The 20,567-nt window shown below is 41.1% G+C and overlaps 1 protein-coding gene across 4 annotated transcripts in view; it reads right to left on the bottom strand.

Moving 5' to 3' along the window:
* agbl1 (AGBL carboxypeptidase 1) overlaps nt 1-20,567 on the bottom strand; it is a 249,996-nt gene that overhangs the window by 104,697 nt on the left and 124,732 nt on the right. For all 4 annotated transcript variants that reach the window (XM_073033207.1, XM_073033206.1, XM_073033209.1 and 1 more), the window contains 2 exons: nt 5,779-5,908; nt 1,203-1,334 (listed from right to left, as the gene is read on the bottom strand). In XM_073033207.1, the coding sequence (XP_072889308.1) occupies nt 1,203-1,334; nt 5,779-5,908 (262 nt within the window). The remainder of the gene's footprint in view (nt 1-1,202; nt 1,335-5,778; nt 5,909-20,567) is intronic.

Here is a 20,567-nt window from a genome sequence, read left to right as displayed (position 1 = left end):
TGCTCAAGACTTGCAGCATCTGCAGAATCTTTTGTGTTTATATGGTCAATTTAGAGCTTTGCATTCGTTGTGAAGAGAGAGCGAAATGGTTTAATAACTTTGGGGAAAGTATTTCACATCACATTACTGGTAAAGTCTTGGCACAGCAGCATCCAAAAAAAAAATTCTATTCAGTATTATGACTTTAAAGTTACAGATTTTCCATTATATTTTACACCTTTGGCGTTCAGTATGAGAGAGAGGTTTGCAGTTGTTGGTGGATAAATAAGTAAAGTCAATGGCACTTTAGAGAGGTCTCTGCCAGACAATAAAGCAGTTTGAATGGGCAATGCCCATCAGTGGAACTACAGCGGCTCAACATTTTTAATAGACCACCAAGAGAAGCCAGTATTTGTCAGTGGTGATAAGCCAGCACCAGTGAGGAGATAGAGTGTATGTCAAAAGAGCAATGTGGGAATGGGTGTCTATCAACTAACTGGTGAGAGGGAGGAAGATCGATTAATAATAATGAGTAGCAGATCTTCAGCTCAAATTCGAAAAGGACGGTGACCATCGGTCAGCTGATGAGAAGGATGGTCATCATTGGTCAGCTGATAAGGACGGTGACCATCGGTCACCTGTTGATAAGAACAGTGACCATCAGTCATGTGGTGAGAAGTAACCTTTGACACCTTTACTAATCAAGAACCTATCAACCTTGGCTTTAAATATACCAATGACTTGCCCTCCACAGCTCTCTGTGGCAATGAATTCCATAGATTCACCACTCTCCGGCTAAAGGAATTACTCTTCATCTCTGCTGTAAAGGGATATCCTTCTGTTCTGAGACTGTTCCCTTTGGTCCTACACTCTCCTGCTATTGGAAACATCCTCTCCACCTCCACTGTTTCTAGGCCTTTCAATCTTCGGTAGATTTAATAAGATTCCCTCTTCATTTTTCTAAATTCTAGCAAGTACAAGCCTAAAGCCATCAAATGCTCTTCATACATCAATACTTTCAGTCCTGCAATCATTTTCATAAACCTTCTCTGGACCCTCCAGAAATAACCACTTTCTATACACATATTGTTGAGAAATAAAACGGCAGACTACAAAGTGCTAAAGCAAGGAAGTTTCATGTAGTTTAATAATTTATAGTAATAATTTTGAATCTTCACATAAGGATAAAGGGATAAAATAGAATATATCAGGACTGCACTCACTCGATAGCCAATGTCTTCTTTCAGAGTTGCTGTGTCAATGCTGGACTTCGACTGCCACAGTGTCTCCTTAAGACTGCAACCATACATGAAAACGTTTTTCTTCCTTGAGTGCCCATGGTAGTCACAGAAAACCTGGTGGAAACCACATTCAGAACAAAAATAGTGAGATTTTATGCAAATGTACACTTGGGGGGACTGGAAAGACCCCATTTTTTATAGAAGGAATGGAACCGGGTATAAAACCAGAAGTCAAAATCAAACATGCGAAACTAGACTGTATTCTGTGTCCTTTAAATTGAAACACGTGATTGCTTTGTATTTTCAATGCTATGTGACTCTAATCGGGATCCAGATGCATCACAGCTTGGTACGGCAACTGCTCTGCGCAAGACTACAAGAGACTACAGAGAGATGTGTACATTGCTCAGGCTGCCACCCTTCCATGGACTCTCTACTCTTCCTGCAGCCTCAGCAAAGCCACCAGCGGAATCAAAGGCCCCTATCACCCCTGTCATTCTTTCTTCTCCCCCTTCAATCAGGCAGAAGATACAAACACTTGAGAACACATACTACCAGGCTCAAACAGAGCTTCTTATCCCTCAGTTATACGACCCTAGAAAAGACCTATATGAAATCTTGATTTCAAAATTAACCTTATCATTTCCTTTGCACCTTATTGTCTACCTGCACTGCATTTCTCTGTAACTAAAACTATATTCTGCATTCTGTCATTAATCATCCCTTTGTACTAACTTCATGTGCTTACATTTTAAAATGATCTGAGTAAACAGCATGCAAAGGAAGTTTGTTCACTGTATCCTGGTATATGTTACAATGAATTATCGGTGTATCACAGGTGTACCAACTTCAGATTCAGATTAATTTACTGTATTTATCACGTGTACATCAAAACATGAGTGAAATTAAACATCTGTATTAACAACCAACGCACCTTAACTATGTGCTGGCTACAGCACACAAATGTCACCACATGTGTCAGCGTCAACGTAACACGAGCACAATTTTCAGAACAACATAGAATGTAACAAAACAGAACACAAACAAACAAGCTCCATTCCTCCCTCTCTCTCTCTCTCTCTCTCTCTCTCTCTCTCTCTCTCTCTCTCTCTCTCTCTCTCTCTCTCTCTCTCTCTACTCACTCACTCACTCACTCACTCACTCACTCCTCCACTTGAGCAGGACTGCTCAAATGAATTCTGAGCTTCTCATGCTTTTGCTTTGTAATACTCTTCTCTTGGCACTGTATCGAAGGGAAATGAGAAATTGTTGGGTACTGTGTTCTGTGTTATACCGAGACTTGGCTTACACAGAGTACGCCAGATACGATGATCAGATCTGAATGTTTCTTGATACACAAGATGATCAAAATGTTGATTTGAAAAAGGCAAAAGGTGGAGGTGTGTCTTTCATGATAAACAATCTGTGGTGCTCCGATGCATTGGTTTTGTCATACCCTGGATTCTTAACGATCAAATGCCAACCATTCTAGTTACCAAGCGAGTTCTCCTTCATGACCCTGACCACAGTTTACATACCACCAGTGACCAACTGTAATCAAGCGTTTGAGGTACCTAAATATACCATCACCAAACAAGAAACAGTCCAGCCCAACACATTTCATATCATAGTCAGGGATTTCAATCAGGGTCATTTGAAGAAATCCCTGCCTGATTACCATCGGCAGAAAACCTGTAGCATCAGAGGTACAACACACTAGACTACTGTTATAGAAGACAAGGAATGTCTACCATTCCATGCCTAGACCACACTTCAAGAAATCTGATCATTTGGCTGTCCTTCTCCAACCTGCATACAGGAAAAGGCTAAGGAGCAAGGCAGCAGAGATGAGGACAACAAAGAGGTGGTTGCAGGAGGCACTGAAGAGGTTGCAGGATTACTTTCAGTCTGTTGACTGGGCCGTGCTCAAGGACCCTTCTATGGAATGAATACACCATGGTTGTCATGGACCTTATAAAAACAGTCGTAGACAATTCATTCAGAGACTCCCCCACTCAAAAGCCCTGGGCAAAGCATGAGATCCACAATCTACTGACAGCAAAATCAGAGGGATCCAAGTCTGACGACCAAGAAAGGTCCAGGCATGATCTCCAGAAAGCTATTTTGTGGGCGAATTGGCAATTCAGGACTAAACTAAGTGAAGGATGCTTGACAGCTGTTGCAGGGCTTCAATACTATCTTTTCTTATAAAGTTAAACCAAGCGACATAGGTGAAAGCAGGGCTTCACTTCCAGATGAGCTCAGTGTTTTCTACGCTCACTTTGATCCACAAAACTTGAAGGAACTATCACAAGAACCCAGAGCCCCCAATAATATAAGACCATAAAACATAGGAGTAGAATCAGGCCATATGGCTCATCGAGTTTGCTCTGCCATTTAATCATAGCTGATCCTTTTTTCTCCCCTCCTCAGCCCCACTCCTTGGCCTTCTCCCCATAATCTTTGATGCTGTGTCCAATCACAAACCTATCAAGCTCTGCCTTAAATACACCCAACAACCTGGCCTTCACAGCTGCCTGTGGTATTAAACTCCACAAATTCACCACCCCTGGCTAAAGAAATTTCTCCACACCTCTGTTTTAAATGGACACCCCACTATCCCGAGGCTGTGCCCTGTTGTCCTAGCCTCCCTGTATCATGGGAAACATCCTTTCCACACCTACTCTATCTAGGCCTTTCAACATTTGAGGGGTTTTAATGAGATCCCCCTCATCCTTCTAAATTCCAGTGACTACAGACCCAGAGCCATCAAACGTTCCTCGTAACCCTTTCATTCCCAGAATCATCCTTGTGAACCTCCTCTGGACCCTCTCCAATGCCACCACATTTTTTCTTTGACGAGGAGCCCAAAGCTGTCACAATACTCAAGGTGAGGCCGCATCAGTGCCTTATAAAGCCTCAGCATCACATTCCTGTTCTTGTATTCTAGACCTTTTGAAATGAATGCTAACCTTGTATTTGCCTTCCTCACCACCGACTCAATCTGCAAGTTAACCTTTGGGGTGTTCTCTACAAGGACTCCCAAGTCCCTTTGCAGCTCAGATTTTTGGATTTTCTCCTCATTTAGAAAGCAGTTTGCACACTTATTTCTACTACCATGCATTTTCCAACATTGTATTTCATTTGCCACTTTCTTGCCCATTCTCCTAATCTGTCTATGTCCTTCTGCAGCCTACATGGTTCCTCAACACTACCTGCCCCTCTACCAGTCTTGGTATCATCTGCAAACTTTGCAACAAAGCCGTCTATTGCATCCTTTAAATCATTGATATACAGCATAAAAAGACTGACCCAACACCGACCCCTGCAGAACACTACTAGTCACTGGCAGCCAACCAGAAAATGATCCTTTTGTTCCCACTTGCTGTCTCCTACCAATCAGCTAATGCTCTAACTTTGCCAGTAACTTTCCTGTAATACCATGGGCTCTTAACTTGGTAAGCAGCCTCATGTGTGGCACCTTACCAAAAGCCTCCTTAAAGTTCAAATATACAACAGTCACCACACCTCCTTTATTTATCCTACTTGTAATGTACTCAAAGAATTCCAGCAGGTTTGTCAGGCATGATTTCCCCTCAAGGAAACTAGGCTGACTTTGCCCTACCTTGTCCTATGTCACAAAGTACTCCATAACCTCATCCTTAGCAATTGACTCCAACATCTTCCCAACCACTAAGGTCAGTCTAACTGGTCTATAACTTCTTTTCTGCTGCCTTCCTCCTTTGTTAATGATCCTGTGATTTCAGTCATTGAGGCCGACATGGGAGCATCTTTCAGGAGGGTAAACCCATGGAAAGCATCAGCCCAGAAGGTGTACCTGGCCGAGAGCTAAATACCTGTGCTGATGAACTGGCTGGAGTTTTCACAGAGATCTTTAATCTCTCGCTTCAGTGGTCTGAGGTACCGACCTGCTTCGAGCAGGCTTCAGTTATACTGGTGCCCAAGAAGAACATGGAAATCTGCCTCAATGACTGAAGTCCAACAGCATTTACGTCCACAGTGATGAAGTGCTTTGAGAGGTTGGTGATGAAACGTATCAATTCTGTCCTGAGGCTTGGATCCACTCCAATTTGCCTACTAGCACAACAGGTCTGTAGCAGATGCTCTTTCATTGGCTCTTCACTCAACTCTGGAACATCTGGACTGCAAAGAGCATACATCAGAATGCTCTTTATTGACCACAGCTCGGCGTTCAATACTATCATCCTGCAAAACTAATCAATAAGTTTCAAGACCTTGGCCTCCACGTCTCCTTGTGTGACTAGATCCTCGATTTCCTCATTTGACCCCAGTCGGTTTCGACTGGTAACAACGTCTCCTCCACAATCTCCATCAGCATTGGTGCACCACAGGGCTGTGTGCTTCGCCCCCTGCTCGACTCACTTTACACTCATGACTGTGTGGCTAGCGACAGCTCCAATGCTGTATTTAAGTTTGCCAATGATTCCACTGCTGCTGGTCATCTCAGAAATAGTGACAAATCAGCATCCGGGAGGATATTTTAATTTACTTCAAAATTTGAACTTCTGATACTCACCAGTGGGGTTCTTCCAATGCTCTTCATGTAGCTGAGAAGCCCTTTTGTGTGATAGATTGTTGGGTGCAGGTCAGGACTTGGCTCAGACCATTGTCTGTTCAGATCCTCTCCGCTCAAAGAACAACGATGGCTAAAAAACAAAACAGAATTAAGGAAACTTTAAAGTTTGCAAAGCAATTCAACTTGTGAAACAGTGGAAGACTTCACCCAAGAGATAACTCTCTAACAGCACCAGGAAATGGAATAGGCATGACCAGCAACACAAGTAGCATTTTCATTTGTGAAGAATGTCACTTGGATCACGAAATGTGCAACTGAGGTCAGATGTAAATGGCATTCATGGTATTGCTGTCACTAATCACTAGCAATGCTCTATGAATTAAGAAAGTCAACAATACTGCTCACTCTTCTACTCCCCCTATGCATTTTTGGAGAATGCATGGTTAAAATAAGAGGGTTGAGTTTTCCCTGAGAGATGTGAGATTAACCAGTCAGTAACTGTTCCAAAACCTGTAGACTCAAATGACCACTATTGGATGAGGAAACAAATACAGAACAGGGTGACATCAGACAAAGCTGCCATCTGGTATCGCTGTAGTGCAGCAGTTAGCACAATCACTTTACAGCGACTGAAACCACCGATTCACACTTCTGACAGTAAGGAGCTTGTAAAAAGTTTGTATATTCTCCTTGTGACCATGTGGGTTTCTGTCCACATTTCCAAGATTTACAGTTAGGCCAGTAAGTTGCGGCTATGCAGTGTTGGCACCCGAAGCAGCTCTCCGCACAATCCTCATTGATTTGATTTGATTTAAATAGATGCAAACAACATATTTCACTGTAGGCTTTGATGTTTCAATGTAGATGTGACAAATAACATCAACTGTTAAATCTTTATCAGTATAATTTATCTTAATCCTGCTGTGTTCAGCAAATAAAAATATGAGGGATGGTTAGCTCGTTATGAAGGACAGCCAAAAAGTCCTAGGAACAAACCATGCCCCGAACGCACAGGGAATTGTGAAGCTTCCAGGTATATTCTATCAATACCAGTACACCCTGGTCCAGTTCATGTGGTTATGGAGTGATAATAGAACAACCACCTCTGTCGCAATGTAAAATGCCAGAGGTTTGCAGTCGTTTGATTTTTTTTTCCAATATATCTGACTTCTTTCAAGTGAAAGCCGCATTCCCACGAGCTCCAGCTGAGGACAGCATCTTTGAAAGCAGCCTGCCTCCTCCAAATGTTGGCAACCATTCAGGAGCACAGCCAACTGCAGCAAACGCCTGATGAGAGCTTCCAGGCCCCAACCCAGGCAGTTACCAACAACCGAACATTCAGGGCAAGTCCTCACTCGAGTAGTCTATATTTATCACCCTTCTGAATGCAGCTTTTCAAAAGATTCTGTTTAGCAAAACTGGAACCAACAGCAAGACTCCCCAGACAAAACAGTTAACATAAATTTCACTTTGAGAAATCTGACTTTCTAATTAAATAATTTCTACTGTTCAAACCAATTTAAATTGATAATTAGAGGGATTTTTAATTTAATAATGGGATTTTAATAAGAGTTCTTCCCATGTGACCCTCTGCCATCAGTGAAATTGAGAACAAGTGCATTTGCAAAGCACCCCGCACTGTGCAAGAACAATGTTCTGCACCCTGTAATCATCCCCAGAGATGACCTCATTCCCAAACTATGTGCACAGTTAGCAAGGTTCTTGCAGCAATCATTGGGCGATTATACAAATTCCAATTAAGCTTCTTTCTTTAATGCAATTTTATAACATCTGCGATTACAGGTTTGTCAATATAAAGTGGATATAATTTGCGTATCTTACTTACAATTTCCTTTTACGATATTCATCGGACACTGTGATACATAAAGAGTTGGCTATTATGTGTACTCTTATAAAAGTGGAGATTAAACCTAAAAATATATTGTACTGGCACTATTGTCCTGGGTACACACACTTTAAGAAAGATTCAAGGATTTGCAAAGATATTTGTCAAATGAGAAGCAACTTTAGCTGTATTGATAAGCTGGAATTTTTTTCATTGGAAAGACTATGAAGAGTATAAGCAAAGGAGAAAGGAAGAACTTGTTCATATTGAAGAAGGATCAAGGACTAGAATGTGGAATGAAGATGACTGGCTAAAGAATCAGAAGAGATACAAGGAAAAGTCTGTCTGCACAGCAAGTGGGTAGATTCTGGAAAGCGCTGTCCAGGATGGTAGCAGAGGCAAACTGCAGCAATCAGAGTCAGAATCAGATTTAATATCTCCAGCACTTGTCGTGAAATTTGTCAACTTTGTTGTAGTATCCGTTAGTCTCATGAGACCATGGACTTGCGCCTTGGAAGGTTTCCAGGGCGCAGGCCTGGGCAGGGTTGTATGGGAGACCGGCAGTTGCCCAAGCTGCAGGCCTTCCCCTCTCCACGCCATTAATGTTGTCCAAGGGAAGGGTATTGGACCCAACCAGCTTGGCACCGGTGTCATCGCAGAGCAATGTGTTAAGTACCTTGCCTAAGGACACAACACGCTGCCTCAGCTGAGCTCAGCTCAGCTCAAACCAGTGACCTTCAGATCACTAGACCGATGCCTTATCCACTAGGCCACGCGCCAACACAGTAGCAATACATGATAAATAAATACAGAGAAAAAAACTGAGTTACATTAAATATATATATGTCTATTAAATAGTTAAATTAAAATAAGTAGTGCAAAAACAGCAATAATAAAGTATTGAGGTAGTATTCACGGGTTCAATGTCCATTTAGAAATAAGTTGGCAGATGGGAAGGAGCTGTTTCTGGATTGCTGGATGTGTGCCTTCAGACTTCTGTACCTCCATCCTGACTGTGCAGAGGGCATGTCCTTGGTGATGGGATCCTTAATGATCGATGCCTCCTTCCTAAGGCACCACTCCTTGAAGATGTCTTGGAGAAGAAGGGGGCTGGTACCCATGATAGAGCTCACTAATTTTACAAGTCATTTTGCATTCCAAAGGGATCTGAATAATTATCTGAATAACAAATGTATTTACCAGGCCCTAGAGAGAGGACAAAGGTGTGTAACTTCTAGATTGTTCTGTGATTATATTGTTTTCAGCATCTGTAAAGCCCTAAACTTAAAAAAAAAGATTTTAAAGATACTCATCCGAATAGATAACTATAGGTACTCCCATTGCAGGCATGTCAAATAGCATCCTCCTGGTCTTCAAGGACTAGTTTATTCCCCTGTCTAGCTTCTGCAGTGGGGTTTATCTGCTACGCACTATTTGAGTGGTGGGTCGCCCCCACCCCCATAAAAGAGAAGATACATTCAGCTAACGAAGTAGTTTAAACACAGTGTATTTTATTTTTAATGATACACGGTTAGTTTCAGACAAATAATTCTTAACGCACATTTAGCATTCACAGAGGGTTTCTAATTTATAAAAGATTTCTGAATTACAAAAGATTTACAAACCACAGAGCATTTCAAACCACAGATACTATTCTTACAAAGTAGAAGTACATACCAACAAGTTGCAGATGAAACTGTCAGACACCGAAAGTTGTGAATCAATTCTAGTTCTTCTTTCTGTAAACTCATTTTCCTGTTGTTCCCTTTTGGATTCTGAACAATCACAATGCTGCTGATATTTATACTATTTTCTACTAGATGACATCACCTGAAACTGGTGTTTTTCAGATATCTTGACTGGGACAAAGTAACTCACACAAATGGTCTGAAAGCTTCTGGTGACAGAGACCCCAAAAGTCCACAACTAATGCTGTGAGGTCTGACCCACAAATATCCCAGCTTATAACCATGTTTGATGTGCTAAGTGACATGACCCCAATGTCATGTGTTTGGCTCATGTAGACAAGTCTCCTGGTCACTTCACTTTGCAAAGTTGTGCCTTCAACTTCCAACTGATTTCTGCTTGCAATTTAGATTAAGACCTGGGTACTGGTTGCAATGAAAAGCAGAGCAAAGAATAGTTGTTAGAAGTTTACATTTATCACCAACATCTCTGACCCTTTGGAAAGGTCATGCAGCTAGAAAGCTGATTTTAGCAATAAGCCTCTTGGGTCCTGGAAAGTGAATATTCATCACAGTTCTTGTCTTGATCTAGTACAGAATCAGGCTGAACAGTCTCCTTGCTGCAATCATTCTGTGAATTTATGATTAGAATTAAACATGGCGTTGTCCTTGATGGTGGCATTGCATGAACTCTCTATTCTACCAAATCCATTCTAGCCTGATCCTCCCTCTTGTCACCACTTTGTGACATCACTGCTGCTCTGAAAACTTCTCATAATATCATAGGAATGTGCAAGAAAAGAATGTATTTACCCATCATGTCCACACTAAAATCTCATTAGCCAGATCCAACTCTGCTCCCATTCTAATCTCTGGTGATCTAAACTTCCCCCATCTACTGTTACTGCCAAATCCTTGCCTTTAAGCTACAATACGTTATTCTTTACTCCATTTCTTTATTCAATTTATTCTTTCTCAATCATCCCCTATTAATTTGCAGGTGAGTTAAAAATAGCAATAAAGAGTTAATGGAATATTGCCCTCAATTTAAGGTGGCTGGACTGCAAAAGAGAGAAGGTTACATATCCGTTTTATTGCGCCTCAGTTGGAACAAACCTAAAGCTGTGTGTTCACTGTGGGATTTGAAGAGTAAACAAATTTAATCTGAATTAGAAGATTGGGAGATGAATAATTTAAGTAATTAATATCAAATGTATTGTCATTCCTCAATTAATAAAAGGGACAGGTACATTCTTGGAAAACAATTTGTTCAACATAATTTCATAAATCACATAGCAATTGCATAAATCATAAAGTATCATGAGATTTTAGGAGATTAGTTTTTTTTTTTGCCACAGCAAAACTTACAATGAAAATGCATCATTTGCATCAAAGTTTGTGCTGGACTGCCTACAACAGTCACCACGTTTCTGGCACCAACGTAGCCTGCTCACAACTTACTAACCCTAACTCATACATCTTTGGAATATGAGCAGTAACCAGCGCACACAAAAGAAACCCACATGGATGGGGAAAATGTGCAAATTCCTTATAGACAGTGGTGGGCGTTGAATCCCATTCTTACATCCAGCGCTGTAAAGCATTACGCTAACCACAACACTGCCATGCCACCCTGATCTATGGTGTTGCAATGAACATTCTTAAATCAGGCAATCAAAAATCAAAGTATACCTGTAGATTCAATGGGATGATAAATGCTGGGATAATCCAGGAAACAGGGGCATGACATTAAAACAGTAGGTAGATCTTCAGGAATGAAGTCAGCAAGCTGTATACAGACAAAGGATTCTGAGACTCTGTTCAATGAAATATTTGGTAGGTACCTCAAAGGTAACAAATCAAACACAGGGTTTTTGATAAACAGAAATAAGATAGAATTCATCCAAGCTATAATAGAATAGTCAAACAAACGCAGGGTCTGTTTTGTCTGTTCCTTTTACTAAATTACGCGTGTACACTTATCTGGACCTGTGTGTTGCTGTCCATGGTGCTGTATTCTCCATAACTTCCACCTCCTGAGACTAATATTTTCCTCATTTTAAATGCCTAGAGTTACTCAGTCCTTGCCTGCTAGCACTATGCTGAACTCTCCACTTCAATCAAGGACAGTCATCATGTGGAGTAATATTATGCTTTAGTAAATTTACGAGTGTTGAAGTGAGTTAACACACAAAAACAAAATTTAAACAGTTAAGCAATTTGAGAAGTATGGATTTTTAAAAATTTTCTTTAACGTTCATGTTTTTCTTTTCAGTTGGATTTTTTTTTAAAGTTTCTTTGAATGTTTCTGAGTATCAGGGGCATATTTATCAAAATTCAAAGCTTTTCATGGGCTTGACAACTGACAAAGTCCGGGGCTTGGAGAAGCTGGATGGCAAGACTTTTTTTCCCCAGTCGTTTTGTGCTCAGAGCTTGTTTTGATTCATTTAAATGAAGGCATTATGTTGCCTAAGGGCTAACTACAGCATAGTGTGTCATGTTGGCCGGAGAAGTTGATACAGCAGTGATGAGCATGGACAGCTTGCCTTTGGAATCAAGACCTGTCCCAGTGGGTTATGCAGCTAATTCTGAAACTTGATGATTATAAAGATTTAATTGTAATCACAATGTGCAAAAGGTGCAGAATTAGAATCCAGAAGTAGAGCTGTCATAGCTTTAAAGGCATCAAAGAAATAAAGTCAGTTTTTCCTAGAGCCTAGATCAGTAGTTATTTCTCAGCTAGCATGACATTGGGTGTTTACAGAGTTTTCCACACACCAAATGTCTGCTACCTCAGCCACATCACAATATAAATAGTTTTAGTACTTAACAAGGTGGAATGCACTTTATAATGATTAGAGGTTGTGAAAGGGACTACAAATGCAATTCTTTCTTTCTCTTTGAGGCGAGGTGAAGTAGAATCTCCCAGCCTATGTTTTCTAAAGAATCTCAACCTTGACATCTATATTAGGCAGGTGCCACATAACTGCTGTCACAAGCCACCTGAGCTGTTCATGTGTATGTGCTCTATATAATAATTTAATCACTTGGATGTAAAAGTGCTCTAAAATGAACTTGGAATGCTCCAAAGTGGAGCTTCCTGTTGTTAAAGAGGAGATAAATCACATGACATTTACATGAATCCTAATGAGTCAAGACATTTTAAGAGACTTGCTTTATTTGTCTTATATTCATTGAAACATACAGTGAATTGCATAGTCTGTGTTAAATCAAATCAGAGAGGATTGTGCTGAGCAGCCGTCAAGCGCCACCAGTTTTCTACCACCGACATAACATGTCCACAACTCAGAGACCTTAACATGTACATCGTTTGGAATGTGAGAGGAAACCACAGCACCTGGAGGAAATGCACGCAGCCATGGGGAGAATATAACAACTCCTTCCAGACAGTGGTGGGAATTGAACCCCAATCTTAAAGCTGATACTTTAAAGTATTGCACTACGCTCTATGCTAACGAGCTGCATTCTCACGCTATTCTAATGCCCCCTTTATATTTACGCAATTTTTCAACATAACAGCTGTTCAAGTATACTCCCATGACCATTCTCTGTTGCTGCTAGTTACAACCTTATGCTCTGATAACTTCTCCTCTACTTTTTTCTAACTTGCCCGAGGATAGAGCCCCAGAAACGTCTGGTCTCAATAACGACCAGAATATTCCCAATCTTGCTCTCTGTGTACACAGAGAGCAACATTTATTTAGTCTTGTGCTTTGCATAAAAGTGGCTTTTCCTGGGATTAATAATTAGCATGGTGCTTGGCATCAAGGTGATTGAACTTTTTTCACTCTACAGTGTTTCTGGATATCTAGTTACTGAACTGCAGAATTTCGGAGCCAACTAAGACCATGTCTGCAGTAATGCCTAATTAATGAACAAGAACTCTGCTGAACTTCAAAATCTCTAATCCAAAAGGAATTAAATCAGATTTCAACTAAAGACTGCCCAGAATATAAACGTACTAGTTTCCATTTGGGGTGATGGAATATAGGATCAGAAGCAAACTAAACTTTAACTTTTTGAATAGGGCCTTTGTACAATGCTTAAGCATGCCGCAAGTGCCAAAGTTGACACAGCACTTGACAATGTTCTTTCAACCCAAGAATACAAACAGTGTTAATGACTGACATGATCTCAGTCATACAGATAGAGAAACTCAGGTTCCTGAGAACCAAATAAATTAAAAAATTTTCAGCTATCTGGGATCCATTTCTTGCCTACCTAGTCGAGGCCAGGGGCAGATGAACAATTTCCCCCCAGCTAATCTTTCTCGGCCCTCATTTGAGACTTAATGTTTAGCACTTTTGAGCACTCTGTACAACAGGCATCCCTTTAATGTTATGTCCTTTTTTTTGGTCATTTTACTTTCACACATGACTGAGCTTAAATGTTCTTGTTGCTTTCATTGTTTTTTGAAAATTTTGAAAATGAAGTATTAAAGAAAATAATAGGTTGATGTCACTAGTGACATGTTCAATAGCCTTCTTACTGTCATAACCATTTACACCGTCAAGTGGTTAAGATTTAGTAAATACGTGATCAGTCCTAACCACCTCAAACATGTGGCCTTGCTGTTTTGTAGGCCCAAGAATTATGCAACCATTCTTCAGAACTCTACCATAACCAAAGGGAGTTAGTTGCAACACTTGGAAATGGAGACAAGGCCTAGAATTGCTCAAACGTGAAGAGGGAATGTAGCCAATAGCAGAGCTTATCAGAACCCTGGAATTCCAATCCTTCATAGGTTCCTATACACTCAATGGTCCCTTTATTAGGTACAGAAGGTAGTTAAGTATGTGGGCACTCAGGGTATTTCTGTATGTTTGTGGCCCTCTGCTGCTGGAGCCCATCCACTTCAAGATTCAACCTGTTGTGCGTTCGGAGATGCTCTTCTGCACACCACTGTTGTCACGCCATGGTTATTTGAGTTACTGTCACCTTCCTGTCAGCTTGAACCAGTCTGGCCATTCTCCACTGACCTCTCTCATTAACGAGGCATTTTCACTCATGTAGAGGCAGCTAGAATTTGGGATTAGACAGATCATATTAATTCAAGCACTGCAACAATCCTAAAGGAGTTACTGGCTTGCCAGCATCAGATCAGCATAATGCAGTGTGATCACTCAAGTTAAGTATGATGCTCTTCTAAGGGGTAGTTTTTTGGGGAGTCTTCAGATGACTGTAGATGCAGATCCAGGGTCCACATGTTCTGAATCTTGACCCCTTTTCACTTGCTGATCACCATGTAACCTAATCCAGACCTGATATGAAGAATTCCTGTGCAGGTCTTTGATTAATATGGGGAAGCTGACGCATAGGCAATCACCACATGGTCCTTGATAGACTGGGATTAGGGTCTAGAGGCATGGAATGCAAGACAACTGGGGACTTTCCTCCACCCTCGCTGATGTAATGTTGTGTTCTCATCTTCTGACAGTTCCACCATTGAGGTCTTGATTGAATTGCTCTTTGTCTGGAACCTCTCCTTTGACCTTACTGCCATGCTGGAGCTAAACACCAAGTGGTTAAACTCCAGATGCCATGGCCCTCAAAATCTCAGGAACTCACAAGCCTCTCCACCATGACAAGGTGACAATCTATAGCAGCAAGATGAAGCTATACAACCCATGAACCAATTCTGCCAGTCAATAAGGTCACAGCTGAGCCTATGTCTGAAGACTACTTCACCAAGCAATCACACTTCTTCCATTTTGCTCAGAGTCAACAAAGGTACCTGTTTCAGGCCTTCTCCGGGAGATGGCTGGGAAATGGGGTTGAGGAGAAGGGAAAAAAAAGGATCAGCCATGACTGAATTGTTGAGCAGAGTTGATGGGCCAAATGGCCTAATTCTGTTCCTATGTCTTATGGTCTTATAAATCTATTCCGAGTGTCTACAGCTCCCCACCACAAGGAATTCCAAAAACCTTCAGAGTGAACACTTTTCTTCTTTCCTCAACGCCGTGACTTCTTGGGACCATGGCCCTGTTTCTAGTTCCTACAGCTCAGCAAAATAGTGTCATAGTACCCACTCTGCCGAGCCTCTCTGAACCACGAACTCTGATAAATGGAGGTCAGTTTTATTCAGTTGCTCCGCACAGGACAATTTCCTCATCACAGGAATCAATCTAGTGAATCCACGAAATATTGATTCCAAGATTTGTCTGTTCTTCTTCAGGCTAAAGGCCAAAGCTGCAATCTAGTTCCAAAAGGGGTTACACCAAAGAACAATATCTGCAACACAAGACTTCCATGCTTTTGTACTCCAACTTCCTTACAAGAAAGGTCAATAAGCCATCTCCATTCCCAATTATCTGTTCAACTTCTGCCTCTCATGAATCAGCACACTAGGGCCTTCAGTATGTGAGTAGAGTGAAAGATTACTGGATTAATTACTGGAATGAAAGGTTGGAGAACGTAGGCCAATTCTTCTGCCTTCCCACATAAGTCTATGCCTCTTATCATTTTGTTCACCTCTATTAAGTCACCTAGCATTCTCCTTTGCTCCAAGGAGAAAAGCTGTAGCTTGTTCAACCTTTCTTCATAAGATATCTTCTCTAATCCTGACAGTATCCTGGTAAATCTCCTCTGCATCGTCTCACAAACCTGCACATCCTTCCTATAATGAGGCAACTAGAACTGAGCACAATATTCCAAATGTGGACAAACCAGGGTTTTATAGAGCTACGATATTACCTCGCGTCTTTTGAACTCAATCGCCCCGCTAATGAAGGCCAACACACCATATGCCTTCTTAACCACACTTTAAACTTGTGCAGGAACTTTGAAAGATCTATAAAAGTGGACTGCAAGATCCCTGTTTCTCTACACTGCCTTGAATCCTAGAAGTAACCCTGTATTCTGCCCTCAAATTCGATCTTCCAAAGTGAATCACTTCACTCCTCTCTGAATTGATCTCCATATGTGACTTCTCAGCCCAGCTCTGCATCCTGTCCACGTCCCATTGTAACCTACGACAGCCTTCTATACAATCCTTAACTCTATCAACCTCTGTGTCATCTGCAAAATTACGCTTCCATTCCTCATCCAGATTCTTTATCAAAATCACAGACAGCAGGGGTCCTAGAACAGATGCTGAGAGAGTTTGACAAGATCTCTGTTTCTATCAATGGAGGTCTTTTAAACTAGGGACCAAGATCTCAGGCCAAGAGGTTGCCCTTTTAAGAGTGAGAGAATGAGGAATCTCTTCTGTTAGAGCATTATGAATCTTTAAGATTCTCTAATCAGAAAGCTGCTGGGATACATTCAAAGCTAAGATTGATAGCTTTTTGGATTGTACAGGAATCAGGAGATGGTGGCAATCAAGAAAGTGAATTGACCAGCCCAGCCATAACGCATGTTGAATGGCAGAGGATGCTTAAGGAGTGTGGGCCCATTCCTCCCACTGTTCTGCTCATTTACCACACCTGTCACCATTTAAAAGACCACTGCATTTTCCTATAAAAAGTTTTACCTTTGAGGCCGCGCTGAAAAACTGCTGACAATTTCCTTGAAAAATTGCAAGTGGAAGATTCACTGACAGAATCTGGAACAGATGTCAGCTGTACCATTAATCAGTAGCCACTATGTCTCCAACAGTGCCCAGGAATTGTTTTCAAAAAAGAAATGGCGCCTAGATATTTTGAACTGAACTTAAAACAAACTAATTTCCACTTCATTTCTTAGGATCAGGAGCCTCTCTATCACATATTTGGAAGCTGCAGGTTTCAAATATAATTAAGCAGTTATATTTGCTGTGGTCACGGTGTCTGACTCAGATCTTAAATAGAAGCTTTGCTAAGTTGTGCCAGCTTTCTGGAGCCTTTTTCCTGACCATCATCATATGGTATCTCATTCCTCTTTATACCTGATTTTTTCACTAACAATGGTGCATCTGTTTTCTGTGCTTTACTACTTGAAACATGATTCTTGCTTCACATGAGGAGCTGGCAAACAAGCCAAATTTTCAAATCAAGTATTCACATTTATTATGGTAATTGCTTTCCATTCCAAGGGCTTGAGCACAAATTTCTGTTTTAAACCTCATCTCAGGACGGTTTAAAGAACAAATGACACTGTCCAACTGTAAACTGCAAGAGACTGGAGAGGCAAATGCTTATGAAGAGTAGAAGAAGGCTGAAGCCTCATTAAAACAGAGAGTCCGAGGTATACAGTGTGCTAAAGAGACAGTTGGCACTTTATTGACAAAAGCAAATTTGACATACATGCTTTAAAAGTACCACTTTACCAGATTTGGGTTTGGATGCCATTCCTGCACAGCCCAGCCACACTGGCAGGAAGAGAGCTGGCTTTGATGTGAATTAAAAGAGAGACCCCTCTCTCAACTGTAACAGGACTCAGGATGGAAGGAAATGTAGAGCTGAAAGTTGAGCATAAAGTGATTTTCAGCAAAGATGCAACTCTTTAAAAGAAAAATTTTGGAAGTATTGCGATGAGTAGAAGAAATAATTATTGTATGAAGGATGATGAATGATGTTATCAAGAAAATATAGCAAATGCATGAAGGACAGGGATAATCTCTTGAAAGCAGAGTGCAGAGACAATGAGTAGAGTCTCATAGTCCTTTGTGATGCAAATACATCTGAGCTCAATTGAAAGATTTTGCTATTGTCACTATCATTGGGATAACGTATATAATACACAAACAGAATTATGAGTTTATCAAAGCATTCATATCAGCTTTTATTTATTATAGATAACTCCAGAATTATCTGAGGTACAAATTAGTCTATATCATGAAATTAAAAGGTCTTCAATGAATATCCACTGCCTAGAACTTATCTTCATTTTCAATTTGGTGAGACCACATTTTGAGTATTGTGCATCATTCTGATTGCCCGTCTGTAGAAAGGATGTCATTAAACTGGAAAGAGAGCAGAAAAGATTCAAGAGTATGTTACCCTAGGCTGGGGCTTGAGCAATAAGTTGGATATGCTGGGGCTTTTATGAGAGGTGGCCTTATAGAATATTTAATATTGTGAGGGGCATATATAAGATGAATGATTACAGTCTTTTTCCTCAAGAGTAGGACAGACTAAAATTAGAGGACAAACTTCCTTGTGCAAAAGTCTAGGTACATATATATTGCTAGGTCGCCTAAAACTTTTGCACAGTATTGTATTTGTCAACGTGGAATACTGAGTGTGTTTGTAAATCTGGCAGGAGCAAAGGATGTTGGGAATGGTGAGGGTGGAGTGCCATGGGAAGGATGTGGGACAGGGGGCAAAGAAGGAGTGCCAGGGCCAGGGTTGGTGGGGGGGGCGGGGTTGGTGGTTGGTGGTTGTTGTCTCAGGTGCAGGCACACTCAGCAAGGTCACTTGATTCCAAACAATTGGTTTATTGGTCATTCCTGAAATTCTCTCTCCCACTCCCTCCCCTCTCCCCTTCCTCTTTTCCCACCCATGATACCCCTCTCCCTGTCCCCTCCCTACTCTCAGTCCACAGTAGAGACCCGTATCAGAATCAGATTTTTCATCAATCACACAAGATAAGACATGAAATCTGCTTTTTTTTTGCGGCAGCGGTACAGAGCAATACATAAAATTACTACAGTAATGTGCAAAAGTCAAAGGCACCCTATCTATATATATATATATGACTTTTGCACAGTACTGTATATTTAAGGTAAAAAGTAAAGAGTTAAACGAGGTCTGAGGGGAAACTTGTTTATATGGATAGTGGTGGGTGTACAGAGTGAGCTGCCAGAGGATGCTGAAGAGGTGGGTATAATTACAGTGTTTAAAATATATTTAGACAGCTGCACAAGTAAAAAAGATTTGGAGGGGTATCAGCCAAACACAGACAGATTGCACAAGCTCCAATAGACTCTTGGTTGACATGGACAAGCTTGGCTGAAGGGCCTGAATACATGCTGTTGAATTCCATGACTTTATCATTAGACGAAGCTTCACACAATGAGAGTTGGGAGCCAGCCATGGGAGTGGCTATTAGTAGAAAATGTTCTCCTTTGGCAAACCAGTTTCCAATGTGAAAAAAATGTTCTTCTGCAATGGGATTGACCACAGATCTAGAGGCACTGTCAATTGCTGGTCACCCTGAATTAATATCTGCAATTTGAGTCATGATATCAGGGCTGTAAGGCTGTTATTATGAGAAATAGTGAGTAAACTAACACAAGGGCAAACCTACTTGACCTTACCAATCCACCTGTAGAAGATGCACTGGTAGAAGTGACCGCCTCATTGCCCAGGTGAAGATGAAGTGTCAAATCCATGCTCAATGGGATATTCTCAGAACAGACCCAACAGCACAGGCCTCGGGACCCAAGAGGCCTTGTGGATCACTAACAATAGCAGTAATGTACACCACACCATCACGGTCATCACTTCCTCACTCTAACATTACCAGCAAGATGGCGAATCAACCATGGTTCAATAAGGACTACAGAATTGCGTGCTTGGAGCAGAGAAGGATGCTTCCAGTATGGAATGGCAAAGAAACAACACGATGCTTCTGTAGTGCCAACTACCAATTTGAAGATATTTAAAACGTGTATGATGCGGGTGACGTGTTGGATAGAGTATAAATAAGGCTTGTATCCATTGAGTCTAGGTATTTGGAGATGATACTGCTGCGGTGTTTCAGATGACTAAAGGATATGGAAGAAACTATTTCCTCTGATAAGGGGTCAAGTGAAAAGAGACAGAAGAGCTCAGGTAACTAACCCTCAAGATACAATTTCAAATATCCTTTAAGCAGAGCTAGAATAAGAAAGACAGCATTTCAAAAAAGCTATTGGAAACAGACCAATTGACAGTCTCCAGAGAAACAAGACTGCAGGTGGTGAAATCCAGAACACAAAAACAGTGGAAGAATTCAATAGGTCAGGCAGCAACTATGGAGGGCATTGGTATGGTTTATTATCATCAAATGTGACACGACACAGTGAGCATCAGCTAGAGCCAATAGTGGTGAGGTACCAGCCTACTGAAGCTGCAACAGACAAGACACAGTCGCTTTATTGATTCCAAAGGAAGTTACAGTGTCACAGTAGCAATATAAGTGCACAGATACAAATATTAGAAGAGAAGGAAGAAAGAATAAAAAATAAGTTACCCCAGTCTAACAGGAGGGAGTCATCACTTCCCCGGCTATAAGTTGATTCATTATAGAGCCTAATGGTTGAGGGTAAGAATGACCTCATGTAGCACAGTTTGGAGCAACACAATTGTCTTAGTCTACTACCAAAAGTGCTCCTT

The sequence above is a fragment of the Hemitrygon akajei genome, chromosome 30 (genome assembly GCF_048418815.1).
Source record: "Hemitrygon akajei chromosome 30, sHemAka1.3, whole genome shotgun sequence".
NCBI lineage: Eukaryota > Metazoa > Chordata > Chondrichthyes > Myliobatiformes > Dasyatidae > Hemitrygon > Hemitrygon akajei.
Note: the sequence above shows the minus strand (reverse complement) of the source record. Positions and strands in the feature narration are given on the sequence as shown.